Consider the following 21,513-nt stretch of genomic DNA (forward strand, 5'->3'; position numbering starts at 1 on the left):
GACACCACACACATACTGCACAACCAATACAGCCACCTACCTTCAGGCCGCAGATACAGGTCACTCCCATTCAAGACCAAGCAGGTCATGTCAAGCTTTGTGCCTACTTCCATTGGACTTATTAATGCCTGAGCTATCTCAGGCTTGACCTCATTTATTTATTTAGTACTATACATCTATGGACTTTTTAAAGCACGCCTAACATATTAGTGGGCATCCTAAACTGTTTCAAGTTGCACTTTTAATATCACTTTTAATATCATTGACACAATCTAAAGCAACACTTTTTCTTCCATACAAGTTCGTCTCAACTTTGTCATGTTGATGGTGAGTGTCAGCTGACAGCAAATTTCAGGTCATACCACAGATTTTCAAGGGACTTAACTCTGGGCTTTGGTTGGACTTTTCCAGAAAATTAACCTTGTTTTTTAAAACCATTCCTTAGTAGTTTTTCTGTGTGGTTTGGATCATTATCTTGTTAGAACATGAATGTTGAATCTCAGATTTCTTGCTGACTGAAACAGGTTGTCCTCAAGGATTTGCCTTGAGGACAGCCTTGGCATTCACCAATTTGTTCTGGGCTTATTTGTGTTGGAACAACACCTGGTTTGAAGAGGGAGCAGTCCTTAAATTATTAGGCTAGTTTTGGTCTGAAGTTTGGTCTGATGCAAATCTGATTATGCTGTTCCTTTCCTTCTTCAAAAAGTATTGTCCGGACATGTGAAATAAAGCCCCTACAAATATACCTGAAGTGGGCAGTATTCTGGAGATGACGAAGCCAAAGAATTTGGCCCACAAGTAACAAGCAACAGTTACTGAGTAGAAGATAGCAGGCTGCCAGTAAAAATGGCGCAGTTCAAACTCTTTCATTCTGGGGCAACCCAACTTTCAGGCAGTGATTTACTAGTGCTCCTATTTTTTTTCTACAAAACTTGGATGGGACAGATTAATCAACCTACCACTGCAACATCGTTGGCTCTGAAAAATAATTTACTGACTAATCTCAGGCATGGTAATCCAATTAGAATAGCATCTGGAAGGTCACCAGTTCAAATCCCAATCAAACCACAGTGTGAAATTAGGAAGGAAATGAGACATTCTCTCAGCTCACTCTTTAAATATCAGTAGTGCTGAGACTCAGCAGCTACCTTCAATTCAATTTTATAGCGAATATTTTCGTGCTGATCCGGTACATATTGCAGTTTTTCCAAATATGACATAAATAGCGGAATTCAACTTTACGATTTTTAAAAGCATTCTTTCCCTGCTTATCTACAGTAAACTGTGAAAAACTCAAACATCCAAGGACAGTTTACAACCAAAACCTTTTCTTGGACACGTCTTGGTTTTTTCCGCCATAGCTTCCAAGCCTGGAAGCTTTCTGGCAGAAAGCCCTGAAGGCAAGCCAATTAGAGTCGTACAGACGCTTTTGTACCACAGAAGTTCAGCTCTGGCAAAGCAGTCATTACTGGTGGACTTGAAACGCATCACTTCCAGTTCGCCAGCATGGGAATGCAGTGCATGAATGTTACTCAGACACCAGATTTTAAAACTCAGGTATACTGTGAAATACAGAGCTTTATAGGCTTCATCATCATTGTGTGAACTCGTTTGGCAAGGGCTTGAATGTCACAGACATTCTAGCTTTAAACTGAATGCAAAGCGGGTCAGGTCTGGAAAAAGAGCATATACACTAGGTAAAATATTCTTGGGAGAAACAATTATTAAATGCAGAACAGCAGACTTAAGCTAATAGAGAGCAGTGAGGACTTGCTGTCTGAATTTACTGAGTCCGGTGTAGCAGTGGTGTCGGTGGTTGGTATGCACTTGGTAGTCTTGGCATATCCCTGTGCCTTCCCAATGGCACCCATGGCATGAAGTCTGCTGGTACTGCCATGTCCATTAGGATTGATCAATGCTCAAGGGATGTTTACTACAGGCTTAGTACCATTGTTGGTCATCTCTTATGCCCTAATCCCAGGCTATTGTGGCCTGTTGTCGTCCATTTTTGTCATCCATGTTTACACTTGGCTGGTGGTGTCACTACAGAGTTGGGCTGCTTCTTTTAGACACAGGTCTTAGACCAGGATTAGACCAGGTACAAGGTGAACATTACATGATTGATTGTAAAGAATTTGGCCTTTGACCATGTCAAAAATTTCTTTAGTTTGTGAAAGTAAACTATCATGAAACACTAAGTTATGATTTATTCATTGTGTATTTGTTGCTTTATGCCTGTGTTGCTATGTTGGCCAAATATACCTTGAAGGAGGTTGTATGTGGTGTTAGGGGATAGACATGTGCTGTTATGAAATATATCACATGGGGAAATCTTCACGGGGCCCCACGTCTCGTGTTTCTGTTTGCCTGTGTGCCTATAGAAAGTAATACTTGTGCGGAACTCTGACACTTGCTAGAATTATTTTTCCCTATCGCATGCAGGAGTTTTTCTATAGGGCAATATATCGATATATTGATATCGTGATGTAAGACTTGATATCATCTGGGATTTTGGGTATCGTAATACCCAAAATTCAAAAATTAAAGCCCAAAGGGTCTGGACAGTTTCCTGCTTGTTTATTAAATTGAGGGAATATTGATGATGCACAGTCCTAACATGAAGCTGAAAGCTGCTAATTTGAATACAAATACAGTACAGTTGATTTTCTAAATGCTGAACCTTATGTTTATGGGTTTATTCTATATTTTTTATTTATTTGAGAGAGCATTATTTTAATTTATTTTTAAGTTAATTTTACTTTTTTATTAGTAGGTTGCAGCCGGTTGCAACAGTATTGACTAGAGGTTACATGGACTAGTCGACTTGACTAGACTCGTCGACTTAACTGCTCTGTGATGACTCTTTAAACTTGACGTCAACTAGTCACTGATCACGTGATTATGACATTAGCATTATGTACGCCTCAGAGAAGACAACAGGTGAGGAGGAGCCTAGTGGCGGGTCATCGCAGCAAACCAGTAGCGCGGGGGTCAGCAATGTGTGCTCACAGTGGCACGTGAGGCCATTAACATGGGCACGCCGTGCAATTGGGGAAAAAAAATAAAACAAACATTTTTTAATATATTTTTTTGGATAAATTTTTTTTTTAATACAAAACATAGCCAAATGGTGAACTAAAACAATTCAATAATACTGAAATAATGAATCTCAAAATACACCACTGTTTTTGACAGCAAGAGAGCTTACACAAGTGACATGGTCTATCATCCCCTCGTCCCCCTCCCTCTGATCTGCCTATGAGCGAGGCATAATAGTGGTCGTGAACACGTCACGTAGCTAGCTAGCTCTCTTTTTTGCTTTATGTCAAGAACAACTGACAATGGCAGAAGCAATATTGTCTAATACTTGCCTCTTTCAGCCATCTTGGACAAACAAATTTGGGTTTATTTCAGGAAAGGCCCGAGCTGTGTGCACTCTCTGCTGCAAAAATGTTGTCGAACTTCAAGTGTAAAATAATAATAATAATGTGGCGTAGCGGTCTAAGCATCGGCTTGGTGTCGATGCAGTTGCCCACTGGGGACTGGGGTTCGCGCCCCGGTCTCGTCAGATCCGACCGTGGCCGGACTCGATGAAGCAGCAATCATTGGCAACGCTGTCTTCGGGAGGGGGGCGGAGTCGGCTTGTGTTCGTCACGTGAATGCGTCTCTGTGTGTGTCGGAAAAACAGTGGTTCGGCTTGGATTCGCCTTGTCACGAAAGTGGGGAGGCGCTTTCCTTCGAGACTGCCGGCCGGAGAGATGCAGTTGGCGAACGCATGCAATACGAGGGTGGGTGTTTGAATTAAAATAGGGATCAATTGGCCACTAAATTGGGAGAAAAAAGGGAAAAATCAGAAATAAATTAAAAAAAATAAAAAAATAATAATAATGATAATAAAATCAAACTTATATAGCGCTTTTCTAACACTCAAAGTTGCTTTACAATAAACGGCGGTGAAACAAGACAACAGATAAACATAACAAAGACATAGAGGGGTGGATGGGAAGGGTGGGGGGGCTACGAGAGGGAGAAGTGACAGCCACACATGACGCCAGCAGTACTCTCCGACTTAAACAGATACAAAAGGGCAAGAAAAACAAAAAACATAAGCACTGTAGACGTTCTATAGACAAAATGTCATTTTGAAAAAGGCAAAAGAAAAACTTGAAAGATAAGGTTTATAAAGCTGAATCAATCCAGAGGGCAGTGGCCCAGTACGGGAAGCAAAGCAGCGTGTTTACAACCTGATGTGCCACCAAGAACCAAGCTACAGAGGGCAGTTATAAAGGCGTACAGCGCATTGCTTAACACAGGAAGCCATTCCTCGATGGAGAGTATATAAAAGAGGCTTTCCTCAACAGTTCACAGGTCATATCTGATGCATTACTAAACAAAGACACGACCATCAACAGGATGAAAGAAATGCCCGTTTCTGTGAGAACTGTAGAGAAGTGCATTGCAGACATGGCTGAAAACGCAAGGCACCAGCAAACCTGCATTGAAAGATGCGTCGGTATTCAGCATAGCTCTTGACGAGAGTGTGGATGTAAATGTTCTACGTCTATCAGTGGTTATCAGATATTATGACAAACAAGGGTTGCACTAAATCGGTAAGATTGAATTATTTTTTTGTGCACTAGTAATTTACATACTACTACTACTACTACTACTACTTTCACCTACTCCCATTAGGGGTAGCACAGCGGATCATCCATTTCCATTTCTTCCTGTCCTCTGCATCTTCCTCTGTCACACCAGCCCCTGCATTGTCCTCCCTTATCTCATCCATAAACCTCCTGTTTGGCCTTCCTCTTTCCCTCTTCCCTGGCAGCTCCATATTCAGCATCCTTCTCCCAGTATACCCAGCGTCTCTCCTCCACACATGTCCAAGCCATCTCAATCTTGCCTCTCTTGCTTTGTCTCCAAACCGTCCAACCTGAGCAGTCCCTATAATATAATCGTTCCTAATCTTGTCCTTCTTCGTCACTCCCAGTTAAAATCTTAGCATCTTCAGCTCTGCCACCTCTAGCTCCGACTCCTGTCTTTTCGTCAGTGCCACTGTCTCCAAACCATATAACAGAGCTGGTCTCACAACCATCTTGTAAACCTTCCCTTTAACTCTTGCTGGTACCCTTCTGTCACAAATCACTCCTGACACTCTTCTCCACCCACTCCACCCTGCCTGCACTCTCTTCTTCACCTCTCTTCTGCACTCCCCGTTACTTTGGACAGTTGACCCCTAAGTATTTAAACTCATACGCCTTCTTCACCTCTACTCCTTGCATCCCCACCATTCCGCTGTCCTCCCTCTCATTCACATATACATACATACATACCTCTCATTCACATACATACATACATACATACATACATACATACATACATACATACATACATGCATACATGCATTTGGACAAATACTAAATGTGCACGTGTGTAGAGTGCAGATCTTTTGGCATGCAGAATCTAGATGGGGAGACAAGCAGTAGCAGTAAATAATGAAATAAATATTCAGTATGAAAATGAACTGGCACTCAGGTCTGTGATTATTTATTTATTGACTTGGTAAAATTTCATGGAACATCCAAAAGGTTGCCGACCCCTGCAGTAGTGGTACATTGACACTAGCTGCTGAAGAACGATCCAAATCCTCTGGACAGTGGTCAATTGGCGACTTCACCAAACACCTTGCCGGAGCAGAGAAAAGATGGCTGCAAATCCCCAATTTGCTGGTGAATTTCATTAGACATTAGACCTTTAGCTGCAGTACATGGAGGGAGAAGGCTTCATAGACCTACTGCCTTTTTTGAACCTGGCCCGTCTTACAACAGGCTGTGGGATACTATTAAACACCACTACGACGGCCAGGATCGAAAAGCAGAAACTGTGACTGAGCAGGACTATGACTGTGAGTAGGCTTACATGCTAGGTCTTGCCTTAGTTTTGTTTTCCTCCTCGAGTGTTTCTCCCAGTACTTCAATTTTTTTTAATTTTTCGCACTTAAATGGGAGTTGTGGCGCATATAAGTTATTATTACATGTGTTAATGCAGCTGAGCTGCAACTTGTTGTTTCTACTTGTTTCTGTTCTGTGTGAATGATGTGTATGAGCTGTCTGTGGTCAGCATATGCAGTAAGTTTTGCTAATACAGCTTGTCACTTGTTGCAAACCAGTCCCTTCTCCTGTGGTTTTATTCATGACATCATCAGAGATTAGTCATGGTTGACTTTATTTTCATCATATGACAGTCGACTTTAAAAAATCTGAAGTTATGCAAACTCCTATGTACATTTGCATAGTATTGACAGACTTTTTTTGTTTAAGAAAGACGGAGCCATACCCTAGTTTGCTCAGTAAATCACTTTCATTTCTTTTCCCCTCGCTGTACTGAAAACGTACTGAACCGTGATTCCAAAACCAAGTTACGTACCAAAACGTGGTTTTTGTGCACCGTTACACCCCTAGTTTTTTCATTCTCTGCTTGTCTTGTGTTCTCTTGTGCTCATTCACATTCTCCCTCTTTCTTCACAATCACTGAGATTATAATGATTTTGCAACTGTATAGTGGTTTTCTCCTAACATTGTTTTTCTCTGCACAATCCCTTTCTCTCTTCTCTCCCTTACTCCTCACTCCATCCTCCTCTTGCCACTCTTTTTCCTTTCTCTCTCTCTCTCTCTCTCTCTCTCTCTCTCTCTCTCTCTATCTCTCTCACTCTCACTCTCTCTCTCTCTCTCTCTCTCTCTCTCTCTCTCTCTCTCTCTCTCTCTCTCTCTCTCTCTCTCTCTCTCTCTCTCTCTCTCTCGCATCTTTCTGTCTCTCTCCCTCTCGCATCTTTGTCTCTGCCCATGCTCCTTCTAGCTGGCCCACCCCCCAGCTAGAGCCCAGTCAGATCCGGCTGATAGTGTACCAGGACTGTGAGCAGCGTGGTAGGAATGTTCTCTTCGACTCAAATGCCAAGAAAAGGGGTGCAGAGGAGACCCCCATCACAGTAAGTCACTTCTTTCTTTGTATTTGGCCCTTCTTAAGGCATCCCACGTGTGTTTTGGATATTAATGTTAAGGGGCAGGAGATTTCCTTTATGATAATCCCAGAGAGTGCAGTGGATAAATTAAGCTAGTGCGCATTAAAAAATAAATAAATCTGAAAACTTAAGAAACTACACAGAGGGAGACAGAAAGAGATATTTACAGGCAGTAATAATTAAAAATATTAATTTCATGAATTCATATGCACATCACAAGCACAAGAGATGTGCCTTAGCCCACCTGCCCACCAGGAGCGCCCCACAGAAAACTACAATAGAGCAAGGAGTGAAAAGGGGGAACATGGTGTGTGTTCTGGTTGAGTGTGTGTGTTTTTGTTTTGTTGAGTTACAATCCTCAGGTTAGGAGAAACTGGTAATGGTGTTAATGAGGATGCACCTGTGACTTATCTCACAAATATGGCTGAAAAGAGGCCGAGATCCATAATGGTTGTTAGTTTGTAAAACGCAGACAGGCACTCCCATCACAATTGATGAGATGTGGCCACACAGCCATATCATTCAGTTCAATGTAATTAAAAAAAACCCTCTGTTTCCAACAACGAACCATCACTGATCTCACCAACGTGTGTGGATTATTGTTAGCGATGATATGTAATTGCAAATGGACTGTGTTTTATATAGCGCTTTTCTAGTCTACCGAACCCTCAGGGTGCTTTACAATGTATTCCTCACATTCACCCATTCACACACACCCACTCATACAGTGATGGCAAGGCACCAACCTGCTCATCGGGAGCAGTTAGGGGTTCAGTGTCTTGCTCAAAGATACTTCGACATGCTCTCTTGAGGAGCCAAGGTTCGAACCAGGAACCTTTCGATTACTAGTTGACCCGCTCTACCTCCTGAGCCATGCTGCCCGCTTATAATCCCTTTGTTTTCCTTTTTCATTTTAATGTATGTGACTGCCACGCCTTTCTGCAGCAGCTTTTCACACACAAGCACATGCAGCCACACACACACACACACACACACACACACATGTGCACACACATGCACACACGTTAACATGCACATCTAGGATGACTGATGTGTGTTCCTGTCACAGTGTGTGCTGTCCTTGTTGCTGTGGGTTTCTGTGGAGCGGCAGTTGGAGAGCGGCTTTGTTCTGTTGCTCTTATCTCCAGTAATAATAGCGTCAGCTGACAGACCATGTGTAAGCAGCATTCTTTCACACTCACATGACAGGCATGTCACTCCCTGTCTCACTCTACCCTTCTCCGTCTCTCTCTCTCTTTCTCTATCGATCTCTTTCTCCTTTTCTTTCTCTTTCTTTCTCTCTTTAGTTAAGTTTCAGAACATTCAGAATGGCACATAAAAATAGCGTTTTTTTCTTTTCTTTTTTTGAAAAAAAAAAGGATGGAAAAAAAGGAAATAACTGAATATAAGCTGCAAAATATGGTCCAAAAGAAAAATCCTTAGGTTAGACTTTAGGTTGATTGAATTCAGTTACATTCAACTGCACTTTTATCCCTCTCTCATTTCTCCTCCTCTTGTTCTTCCTTTTACATTCTTGCCTCTGAAAACCTCATTGCCATTCCCGTCCAAGCTCTCTCTCTCTCTCTCTCTCTTGCTCTGTCTCTCTCTCTTTCTGTCTCTCTCTCTCTCTGTCTTTACTGTTCTCGGCTGGTGTTGTCCTCATCCCCTTGTGCTTTAGTGTACCCGTCAACATGTGGATTTACCCAACTAGTACTGCCAAACTGGACAAAGACCAAGAATAGAAAGGCGGGAGAGAGAGAAAGAGAGAAAGAGAGAGAAAGAGAGAGAGAGAGAGAGAGAGAGAGAGAGAGAGTGTGTGTGCGTGTGTCTGTGTGTGTGTCTCTTAGCTGACAGTTGCTTGAAGCTAGTTGTTAGAATAGCTGAGGGTATGCATATTAAAATTCAAAGGGGTGTGTGTGTGTCTGGGTGTGTTTGCGGTCAGGGTTGTGTCCGGGTTTTTTAATTCAGTGCATGCTGCTGCCTGGTTAGTACTTAGCCAATTACTGTGTGACTTCAGTCACATGATAGACACTTTTTTTTCTTCACCTGGAAGATTTTGTCTTTTAGGAGATAGAGAGAGATTGAGGGGCAGAAAGAGGGTCAGTGTGAGGAAAAAGTGGCTCAAAGAGAGGACTGGAAAAAGTTATATTGAGGGAGAGAGGCAATGGAAAGGAAGGAATGGTGAGAGAGGTGGAGAAGTTGAGAGAGCGAGAGGGGAAGAGGAGTGAAAGGCAAAGGGTTTCGGAACAAGAGAGAGAGACAGGTAGAGGAGGAGGAGAGCGGTATGGATATGGAAGAAATAGAGTGGGAAAGAGCAAGAGAGGAGAATGGGAGTTCGAGGAGTATGGGGGGTGTTCAACAGGGAATTAGTGCAGTGCAGTCTTGCACATAAGTTTCTTGGGAAGTCATGTGACTGGGAGTCACATGCTCCTGGCCTCTGTGTACATGCCACACTTGCAGGGTTTGGCTGTACTGCAGCAACACACACACACACACACACACACACACACACACAGAAAACACAGGCACTGTGTCTTTGAGCTCTGTTTCTTTCTCATTCTCTTTCTTCCTCTCCTTTTTGGTGTCTCTGTCACTTATTTTGTCAAGCTGTCCTTCTCATTCTTTCTCTATCTCGCACACAATCACATACACATTGACAGTATGAAATGAGAATTTGAAACCCAGCTACGTATGCAGACCCCCAATGCATTACTCTGGAGTATAGTGCCAAGTTAAGAAGGCACATGACACAAGCTGACTGAGTGATTTCAGCTCGTATTCTTATGTTTAAAGAAGAGCTTATTCTTTCGGTTTATATGCCTTTTTATTAAGTTTCTTTATTGTGAGAGACTGGTAAAATATTGTTCAGTTTGTTGTGACTCTGCTAAGATGTGTAACCAAATGTTATGAATAACTTCTGTTCCCTGAAGGAGAGGAATGAGGTACAACACATATAGTATGGGATATCCCGCCCCTGTGTGGTCTGACTGGACACCTTTATTTACGCCTTTACGGCAGATGAGCTGTGGTGACATACGTGAGGCCCCGCCTGCACATATCTACATCTGTCACAGCCATCCCTCAGTTCGATAGCCGCTCTTCACCGAGCCCAGTGGGGCAACCTAGTGTTGCACCTTGTTCCTGTCCTTCAGGGAACAGAAGTTATAGTCATAATGTTTTGTTCCCTCTCAGTCAATTCATTCCATACAACACATAGAATATGGGACATGTATTCACGCTCCACAGAGCAGTCACCAAATCGGGGTCAAACATAGTGCATCATAGACCCAGCACTGAGGTCAGCAACCTGCGGCTCCGGAGCCCATGAGCTCCCATGAGCCCTTCTCCAGTGGCTCGCTGTGGCTTTGACAAAACATTATATGGAAATGAATGAAAAACTTTTGTCTTTTTTTTTTTTACATTTTAAATTCCATTTATCATTGTGGGTGGCACAGTGGTTAATGCGGTTGCCTCACAGCAAGAAGGTCCTGGGTTTGAACCCCAGGGTTGTCCATCCTTGGGGGTCATCCCAGGTCATCCTGTGTAGAGTTTGCATGTTCTTCCCGCTTCTGCTTGGGTTTCCTCTGGGTGCTGCAATTTCCTCCCACAGTCCAAAGACATGTAGGTGAGGTGAATCGGCCATACTAAATTGTCCCTAGGTGTGAATGTGTCGGACCTGTGATGGACTGGCAGCCTGTCCAGGGTGTCTTCCCACCTGCTGCCCAATGACTGCTGGGATAGGCTCCAGCGTCCCGTGACCCTACTCAGGATAAGCGGCTTGAATAATGGATTTATCATTTTTGTTGGCCTAAAGTGATTCTTACATTCTCCAATTTTAAAAATGTGTAGCCTATACACTGATTAAAAAAACAAAAAGTGCTAACATTTCGTCAGCTAAAATGTGTGTCCAGCCTACGTCTGCGGCCCGGTGCATTTTCATCTAAGTTTTGCCGAACCTCTAGCGGTGGCTAGTCTTGAGTCTCCCTACCTCAAGCATGAACTACATTATCCAAATATTGCTCCTGCCTCATCGATGAGAGCCTGCAGTTTTGTGTGAAGATGAAAGTTACATCTTACAGCCCTGGTGTCGAGAAGCTCTGCAGTGACGTTCAGAAATCACATTAAACGGGTGAGAATGCTAATAGGTTATTATTTTGCAACAAAGTATCTGTTTTAGTAGGTTGTGATTTTGTCAGTGAATTGAATGACCCTTAGCTGTTGTGTTTTTTATGCTCAGGCCCAAGGGTTGATTGCTGTACATGGCTGAGGAAAAAAGAAGAGGATTACCTCGCACTGACCTGGACTTTGTTCAGTTTTGTGTTTGGCTCATCCTGAGTTCCAAAGCTCGTGGACAAAACACTCAAATTTAGCACTCCATGGGTAGCTGGTGACTAACACCAACAGGGGCCATTAAGTTGACTTTGAGCCCGCAGTTACCTATTGAACAAGCAGAGCTAACTAGCTGTAGCTAGCAAGCCTAACTCGGCAGAGGTGTTCTTGTTCTTAGCGAGGTGAAGAGTGTAAGAACTGAGGGATGACCGTGGTGACGGATGTATTTAAGTTCAGGCAGGGCCTTATATACATCACCACAGATCATCTGCCAGAAAGGCGTGAATAGAGGTATCTCCAGTCAGGCCATGCAGGGGCGTGATATCCCATACTATGTGTTGTACCCAGTGAATCGACTGAAAGGGAACTGTTGGCATAATCATCAGTGTTTTGGTTTAAAGTTTGGTTGAAATGTTGTCACAGCCTCGGGTTGTTAACAGATTAAATGTGATTGTCATGAACCTTTTTTTGATTAGGCACATTGTACTGTAACTTGCCACAGCACAGGACCCCATAGCTGAATTTAGACATGAAGTTGTTTGGAGAAATACATCTATGGTAATGTTTAAAGGGTGACATTATTTGCTTTCTTTTCCGGGTTCTTCAGATGGAAACGCCCACTTAAGCCGTTAGCAAAAAGCAGTGACGCGGGTTAGTGCTGATGCCCTCCCTTCCCCTCCCCTCCCCTCCCTCAACCCCCCACACACGCAGTTTACTGACAGTGTAAGCATGGAGCATGACGAAGGTTAGGTCACATGGGAAAGGTTTTAGAAGGGCTTTGGAAAATAGCATTTTGATGCTAAAACATAACGTACTTCGACCAAAATTTGAATTTTCGGATTTGAATACATAGTGAACACTACTGGGAAGCCATAGAATTATATAAAAACTTCAAAAACAGGAAAACATGGACCCCCCCCCCTTTAAGGGTGCTATGTATGATGCTTTGGCTTTCCTGGAGTATAGTATGACCAGTAAATATCAATTGGAGCTGTAATGGTTGAAATAAAGGAAACAGTTCACTGTTCCCCAATCCCTAGATTTCTGCATTTGAGTTGAGTATTTTTGTTGTTTTGTGATGCCTCACCCACCTGAAGGCTTTACCCATATTTGTGGTCCCCAGTAAACTATATAGCAATCAAATTGGGTATCCAGCACCTTTCTGTTTGATCTTGTTGCTTGAAATGGGACCAAGTTGTGTGTCTTTTGTCTTGTTTTTATGTTTGTTTGTTTTTTTGTTCCTGTTGCTATACAACAGTTGTCAGCACCCAGGTGAAAATAACACATCTCACTAAATATGATAGGCTTATTTATGGGTTTTAGAAAAGCCAGTATAGCCAGTCAGCAGAGCCATACCCTGATAAGCCTATTGCCTTTCTTGGTGTGGTTATCAAGAACTCATTCTTCACCATGATGGGAAATTCACTCAAGGTAAATGTTTGGCTTTTGCTGAAAAGTTAAGTCTGCAAATATCTATTTTTCCAAGATGCTTCTATGTTCCAACATTTAAATGTCAGGTAGTAAAGTGAAAGAGGCTTGTAAGGTCGACAAAATGTTGGATTCCTGCTCTGATCTCGAGTCTGTGTTCCTGCATTTGGTGTATGTCAATGTGCGGGCATGTTCACACAGAAAAATGTGTGTGGGCAGAACCACCTGCAAGTATTTACCCTTCTACACTGGTGTCTGTGTTTGTGCCCAAAATTATGCTGAGATGTGTGTGCATGTGTGTGTCACCCAACAGAGAATGTGTGGCGAGGGCCAGGCGAAAATGTTCGGGAAGTGCTGTCAACTCCGTCCTACAGGGGGCAGCAGCAGCTCCCTGGACAGTTCGTCTTCCTGTGCCTCTGAGAGCCGAGACACAAGAGAGCAGGGCCTCCGCTTCCAGGTAGCAGACGGATGCACATACAGCCCCCCCCCCCCACACACACAAACACATCTATCTATGTCTGTCTATCTATCTATAAAATTACCATTGACTTGCATTCAAGCTCAGGGACGGGAGGCCTCCCCTATAGCTAGCTGTTATGCTCCAAGCAGAAGTAACCTCACTGTCAAGCTCCAGTGCACAACATACTCATTATGTGTCCGATACACTTCTTGTTATTTTCGCAGCCTTAAAAAACCATGATATTTGAAAGTTTTGTGACGTGGTACCATTTTACCTTCCAATACCGAAGATAACCAGAATTACTGCCTTTCACCATTAGGGAGGATTATTGGTTTTACTCATTGTGCATTGCACATTTTTACATGGCCAGACAGACCTTTTTTTTTTGTTTATCAGTGGTCAGTAGATTAGGCTTGTTGTTGAACATTTGACTGAGCTGAGAAGTTTTAAGTGTTGAAGCAATTCATGACTTTGTATATAGGGGTATTTACAGTGTCAATTTAAAATCACCAATGTTCCTCTGATGCTGGATGTAACATAAGAAGTTTCCCACTGTTAAAAGCCTCGTATTGAAAAAAAAACCCTGTCCTCCTCTCTTTGCTCTCCTCCTCTGCTGTCCTCCAGGGCTCAAGGTGTTCATCCGATGTGGTCATGCTTGGGGAGATGATGTTTGGCTCTGTGGCCATGAGCTACAAAGGCTCCACTCTCAAGATCCACCACATTAGGTAAGAGGAATGGAAATCTATCAGTAGCATTTTGTTTTCCTCCACAACTGAAAAACCATCATGTACACATCCCATCCCTCGATAATTAAGAATATTAAACATGGTACCAGGACTTTTTCTATTGGTGTCAATTAAATTTTGATGCCTCCACATGACCGACATAAGCAAACGAGTCTGTCAGCAAGAAGATTAGATGTTGCTATATCATGATTCGAAATGTTTGAGTCAGGGTGGGATTCCCTGTGAAAATCTGCACACAGACGGGATACATAGCCAAAATCAGATACATTTCCTTGTCACTGAATATCTTGCATACCTCTTTTTCCAAAACTCCTCTCAGTCTCTCACTCTTCTCTTCTACACAAATGCACAAGCTACTGGTGGACAAATGTAGATCTTTGTGACAAGAGGAAATGCTAATGTGAAATGAAATTGTTCTTCGTGTTTTTGTCCACAGGAGCACGAAAAGCCAACAAAAATACTAAAACTCCCAGTAGCAACTTTAAATGCAACAAAACAAAATTAAATGAAAAGGCAAAAATCTTACTCTCAAATTCAAGATTCAGTAATTTATCACCATATCAACTTTACAGTTGATTTGGAATTTGTTTCGACAGTTGATTTGGAATTTGTTTTGGTGTGCTCACAGATAACAAGAGTAAACCTATAACCACACAATACACACAAGGAACGTCCACAAAAACATACTGTTACAGGTATAATTCAGTTAATGCAACCATATATCCCATGCCATTAAAGTCCATGTGCTTAAGGAGACTATACTTGTACGATCAGTGAAGCATTTAGGATGTGAATTGCTGCACGGTAAGTGCTGTTATGGAAGCAAGAAGTTCTGGTCTTGATACTGAGGAGTCTTATCCGAAGGGAGATGGTTGAACAGGGTGTTGGCCAGGTGTGAGGAGTCCTTTAAACTTTTAAAACCTTTCCACTGAATGCGAATATGGTATAGTTCAGAAATGGTAGGGCGTTCGCAGCCAGTTATTTCTGAAGCTATGCGCATGACTCTGACCAACAGGTTTTTCTCATAGGCTTTAGAATTGCCATACTATACAGTTATTGAGAAATTGAGCACATTTTCTATTACAGCTCTGTAGAACTGTAACGTTGCAACCATTGACACTCCAAGTTCCCTAAGCTGCCTTTGAAAGAATAGTCTTTGGTGAGGCTTCTTCTGGATGGTGGTGAAGTGTCTTCCCATTTCATGGAGGAAGAGATTGTAATCCAATGTGGTTAATGGCCAGCAGTAGTAGCTCTCCCTGATTTTTACGGAAGTTAACCACAAGTTCTTTAGTTTTGTTGATGTTCAGCTCTGGATTTTTATCGCTACACCAATCAACAAGAGAGGCGCTTATAGAAAGTAAGCTGTGTCATCATTACAGGGAATCAGTCCCACCAGTGTCGTATCATCAGCAAACTTAGTCATTTTTACAGTGTCAGTGTGAAATACAGTCATTGGTATATACAGAGTAGAGCAGAGGTGAGAGGACACACCCCTGAGGGAAATCTGTGCTAATGGCCTGTGAGTTTGAAAATCTACTGTTGAATTTGACAACCTGTGTTTCTGCCCAGTAAGAAGTACAAGACCCAGAGACAGAGACTGATGGAAACGTAGTTGAAAAAGTTTATATATTTCTGAAAATGAATAATAATAAAAAAAAAAGAATTGCAGTATGATCCATTTAATCTGATATCTTTTCCCACATGTCAGAAAAGCAGAGAACCAAATTGCTTTTAAATCCTAAATGTTAGGATTGACGGTTTTCTTATTAAAGTAATAGAATCAGTGAAGCTTGGTCTCTCAGCACAATTCCCACACCAATACCACTTCTGTGCATCCCTAAATAGAAACAAAAGATCAATGCCTTGGATTTTCAATGAGCAGGATTTTGGAAAAAAAAACGGACAAGGAAGGGGAAAGGTTGTGAGTGAATGAAATTGATGAAGAGAGTAAGGGTGGATCTGGAAGTGATGATATGCTTTTCAACATGGTTGCTGCTTTGTCAACTATCTGAGGTAGTTAATTGCATTCACCTCTTCTGGCAGGTCTAAAAACTCACCATGGGTTCAAAATCGGGTGTTCCACCTGATTATAGGTGGAATATCAGTAGTGCTATGGGTCCCAGGGACTCGAGTTGGATACACATCTCTCTCTCGCTCTCTCTCACACACACACACTCTCTCTCACACACAAATGACACAGGTCATACTGACTTTTTTTGTGCTGTTCTGTCTTCACATCAGGTCTCCGTCTCAGCTGATGCTGAGTAAGGTCTTCACAGCCAGGACAGGTGGTAGCGTATATGGCAGCTTAAACACGTAAGCAAACATACACACACAAAAACAGACACACATCCTCTCCCTTTCTCGCAGCCTGATCACTAAAGTCCACACAAACATGTTGTTGCAGAAAATGCCCTCTTTTGTCTTCACTTATTTTCATCTGTAACTAAACAATGTTTCCTGCAAACACTTCACCCAGAGATCTATTATCTCTGCCCAACTGCCTTCTTACGCTTCCTCTCTCTTGTTCTGACTTTCTCTACTCATTACATCCTCCTCCATTCTTTTCTTCTTCACTCCAGCATGCCATCCAACACTGTTGTTAGCTGTCTCTGCCCCCCCCCCCTTTCTTTGCTTCAGTCTGTCCTGCATCCTCCTTCTGTTCCCCTTTTCCCATTCCTTATCCATGATGTTATATAGTATATGCCCTACATATTTAAGGGGCAAGTTTGATCATGGTGCAATTTCCATACAGGATTAGATTGAAAATAAGTCTCCCTTCTGAGGGGATATATTGTTAAACATACGTTGATATTTGGAGTCTCATCACCAGCCAGTCAGACTAACTTGGTCTAGTCAGAAAGGCACGAACTGAGGAAGCCTCTTGGACGAGAGGCGAAATGTCTTCACGGATATATACCAAGTCCAGTTGCACTTGATTCAACTCCTTTGGATAACCATGACCTGGATGAATGAGAACATTCACAGACATGTTGATATTTATATGTTTTATTTGTGTTCAGAATTTGTTTTGAATTGTCAAAATAAAAAAATTTTTGCCTTTTATTTTTTTTTCTTCCTTAATGGACAGGTTACAGGACAGCCTTGAGTTTATCGGACAGGACTCCAACACTCTCAAGCCCGACCAGAACACCGGGGCCAATGGTCTCCTCGGAAACATAGGTAACCAAAGCAACATAGCACTGTAAATGCTGTCAATGCCAAACCAGGGACAAAGTGCTGTAGGCGCCCTGGTTAGATGACCATCCCCCAATTCACCTTTGTCCCCAAAAACATCATTTTTAGCATAGCAAGGATTTCTCTCAAATATCATGTTCTAGTAACGGTAGGGCATGTCTGACTGCATGAATGACGTGGCACAAATGTGATTGTGGCCCGGATTATGTCATTAGGACTTTACATGAGTTAAAGACTTAATTTTACTTAAGGATTGTTGTCCAAGTTACCGCTAGCATTCGTTTTCTTTCCTTTGAGCATAAAACAAAAGGTTCTAACACAACTTTTGAACAAACAGAGAACACGGTTATATGCAACATGTTTTTACCGCACAATTCATTTCTTGTTCCTCACTTCTCTGTTAGGTGCAACTTTAATTTCTCCTTTTTCAGTGTGTTCTATTTGAGTTTTAAGTGACCCAGTCACTTAAGTAAAGCGACAGTATCGCAAAAGATTATTCGCGGTGTGTTTATACTAAGCAGTTTTGTTCTTGCCACTTCCCTACTAAATATATGAAACTTGAACTTTTTCTTTCTCTTGAGCTCAATTCATAATTCAGTTGCTTTGATAAAACTAAGTTGTTGCAGTAGATTCTGTTTTTGCATTTTTGTCTCTAACATTCTTATGTGGATTTAAAGAAAAGAAAACAGCTGGATTGAATTTGCCAATAGCTCTTCTAGGGACCTTACAAACAGTCTGAAAACATTTAATAAGGTTTTTCCAGGTCAGGTGTGGCTGACGGGCATATTTGGTGTAATCAACTGATTTCTCAATTGTTTGAAGAAAAAAAAAGCCCTCACTTGAAAATACATATGCTAGGTCAACCAGTACAGGCCTCAATGTTGTTTTGATTGGGGTTTTGCCTAGTGAAGATAAAGCAAACATATCTTTTCTGGGTTGGCTTGATTTAACTTTAGTGATTTGAAGGGAGGGGGGTGTTACTGAATTGGGTCTTAAATAAACATTGCAAAAGTCATTTAAGGACTCGCACATCATCCAGTTTTCAAACCCTTAGAGCTGTTGGTAAAGTCTACCAAGCTATGTGATTGGTTTTTTTGTTTTGTTTTTGTTCCGTTATAATTTGTCATCCTCACAGAAAAGGGCACAACATTAGTTTTGCGAACCAAGAAAAAGAAACCCTCTTTTGCATTTTGTCAGTGTGTTTTCTGTGAGTGATCACAGCCTACCTGCCTGTCTGTCTGACTGACCCCTGAACTATCAGTGGATCTCCATCCTGTCATGTTGGACTCAAAACAAAACAAAAAAAAGAGAAAATTCCAATAACTCAGTTGTTGACAGCAGGAAGGTTTGGGCGGTCAACCTTCCTCCTTACAGCTTCACTAACAGTGGTTCATATCGTGTTTTTGTCTCTTGTTTTTTCTTCCTCTCTTTCCCTCCCTATTTTTTTTGTTTTGTTTTGTTTGTTTGTTGTTTTTTTTTTTGTGCTGCCCAGGATTCTCTCAGCTCTGCAGCCCTCGACGGGCATTTTCTGAGCAGGGCCCTCTGCGCCTCATCAAGAGTGCCTCTTTCTTTTCAGGTTGGAGCTTGCGCTGGTCGTGACTTGTGTGTTCAGCTGCATGTGTGTGTGAAGGCTGTAGGAATAGTTGTAATAATAGTAGCAGTAGTAGTGCAATCCAGTTGCAGTTGCTCTAGCAGTCATTGCGGTTTTGCAGGCTTTGACTCCCTGCAGCTGCATGCATGTATGTAGAGTATTTAGAGATGGTGATGGTCTTAGTTTGCAATATCACAGCATGTCTGCAACCAATCTGAGTCACTTAGCTGCAGCCCAGATAATTCTTCGGCTTTGTTTTTTTTCCTGCTTGCAGTGCTAGATGGGGTGGGGTTGCTGTCCAAGTCCTATTTCGTTTAGTGTCATGTATTTTTGTCAGAGAAAGGTTCAGATTGCATTTGTATACTTGACTGTATATGAAAGGCTGGACTTGGCTGAACTTTCTGTCTGCCTTTGAATCATCCTGTGTGGGTGACCCCACCCGCTAGTGCAAAGGTTGGCCAAAGCAAACCCTGATAAGAACCTGCCGATGCTATCTGACTCAAGTTTGGTCTGCATTGAAGCACGTACACGGGCATGGTGCATGGGAATTTCTGCTCACTGGTGTTGGTGCCTGTTGCTGTAGTAATAGTAAAAAACCTATCTTCACCTCCCTCCATCTCACGCTCTGTTCAATAGCTCAGTCACTTCCAGTCTTGCCTTATTTCTGATACCTGGGAAAATAAAGATGTACAGTGTTACCAAAAATATTATCACCATTATTTTCTGATATTTAATGCCATTTAGTGGTCACTTATGCAAAGTGCTTTCTTTAATAAAAAGAAAGGAGAAAAACATAATAATGATGAAACCAGGGAAAGCTACCTGAACTAAAATGCTCTTTCTGTAGCAAGCCTTCTCTATCTTTACACAGCTGTATTCACAACCTGCCGCAGTCCTCCACTGTAGGTTACATAGCCTGCTTCACTGGAACAGCAGGGGGTAGATGCTTTGCCCAAGGGCACATCAGCAGCAGTTATTGAGTGAGGTTTTTCCCATCCCCATATTTTTCCAGCTGGACCATGGGTTTAAACTGACTGCCTTTGTCATAGGGCTCCTTACAGCGCCATGTGTGCCATGTATTTTTAGTATGTGTGGCCTTGCAGCGTGGGTGGGGAAACAACACTGAGGGCCACCTGTTTCCACTCCAGGTGAAAGTCTGTGACCACTCTCATAGCTGTATGTGTCATCACCTGCCAATTAAATAATACCTGTCCCTTTTTCAGGTAACACTCCCTACATCAGTTTCCTAAGAAAATTGCTCATGTGATCTATGTATCATAACCACAAAGAAATGGATACCTTTTATGTAGTCCTGTGCTTCAGGTCACATAAGTGCTTTGCAGCACTTTGTACAGTTATAATCCCAGTTAGCTTAGCATCCTGTGTATAGTATGTGTATTATATAATACGAGCTTACATTTTAGGTGCTCAGCTGATGCTCCTATTCAGGGTGCTTTGGAAACATTAGAGTAATGCATCTAACACACTAAATTCAAGATATACACTGTTGAAAGTGCTACCTGTGTTCTTGCTAGTAGTTGTAAGTTGATCAGAGAGCATATTTGCTGAAAAAAATTCCCCTGCGTGTTCTTTAAATATCCTCTCTGCTATATCCCCTCTATTCTTCCCTGGCACTTTGCGTTCCTCTCTCCCACTGTGTGAAACCTCTAGTTTATATCTCTCTCTGTCTGCCTGCTGGTGCAGGGGCGCTTACCTCTATAAAAATAGCCCTCCTCTCTGCTAGCTAGCGCATTGCTGCCTGCTTGCAGCCCTGTTAAGGTTGCCCTTACGTTAGCGTGCCATGTAACTCTGTCAGTTATGCAACGCTGGAGTGGCTACAGAGTGTGGTGTGTTGCAGGAACAAAGTCACATGTATACACACACACACCCATACACACATACTTGAATCACATCAACAACCTACTGTAAACTATGCTTTTTTTTGTTTCTTTTTTGACTACACATTCAAATGATGAATTTGTGGTTTTCACACCCCCCTACTGTGGCTTGTATCGACTTTATCTACCCACTCCGCATGCTGACATATTGACAAGGAGGACACCTGAGAACACAACCGTCAATGCCCTCATTTGCGTCTGCATTGCCAGGCTTTTGCACCAGGCTGTACAAAGATTTAGCAACCTATTTGATTCTGTACAGCATCAGGGCAAGAACCAGCAAACAAAAGCATGTTACAACAGTCGTGGGTTGCATCTAGCAGGCTGTTGACACTTCCTTATTTCTGGGAAAGGGGTATTGGTGTGTAAATAAATGTTTTGCTATCACCTTGGGAATCAGTCAGTGAAATCCACATGACTGTAGGGTTTCTCTCTGCTCCTGGTTTGCGTTATAACAACCTCAGGAGGTAGGATTTGCCCCCTTGTGACATTGCAAATGGAGTTGTTGTGCTCTCATAAGCCTAACCAATCCTCCAGCATCATAGAAAGTTGAATCATCTGGATACAACGCTTATTAACAGAAACGTTTCGTCACTCATCTAAGTGACCTCTTCAGTCTAAACTGACTGCAGGTATCCTCACCCTAATCGTCCACCAATTGTTTTGATCATAGCATCAGGCCTCAGTTATTTTCATGGGCCTTATTATTTTCTCATGTTGAAGATGAGAGATTTAGAAAGGAATAGTGAAATGGTGGGTAGGTCTAAAATGAGATGGGTTGGGTTCCCATTGACTGCCTTGGTGCTGTGTTGTAGTATGGAGGCCAATGCCATCAGCCTTCC

At 42.3% G+C, this 21,513-nt stretch overlaps 1 protein-coding gene across 2 annotated transcripts in view; it reads left to right on the forward strand.

Annotated features, from left to right (window-relative positions):
- Positions 1–21,513, forward strand: part of fnip1 (folliculin interacting protein 1) — a 64,937-nt gene that overhangs the window by 16,437 nt on the left and 26,987 nt on the right. The window contains exons 2-6 of one of the 2 annotated variants that reach the window (XM_056285285.1): positions 6,859–6,988; positions 13,092–13,235; positions 13,863–13,963; positions 16,226–16,300; positions 17,076–17,167. In XM_056285285.1, coding sequence (XP_056141260.1) covers positions 6,859–6,988; positions 13,092–13,235; positions 13,863–13,963; positions 16,226–16,300; positions 17,076–17,167 — 542 coding nt within the window. Of the gene's footprint in view, positions 1–6,858; positions 6,989–13,091; positions 13,236–13,862; positions 13,964–16,225; positions 16,301–17,075; positions 17,168–21,513 lie in introns of those variants that run through there. The other variant, XM_056285287.1, reaches the window with a different exon arrangement.

Source organism: Lampris incognitus, chromosome 8 (genome assembly GCF_029633865.1).
Source record: "Lampris incognitus isolate fLamInc1 chromosome 8, fLamInc1.hap2, whole genome shotgun sequence".
Taxonomy (NCBI): domain Eukaryota; kingdom Metazoa; phylum Chordata; class Actinopteri; order Lampriformes; family Lampridae; genus Lampris; species Lampris incognitus.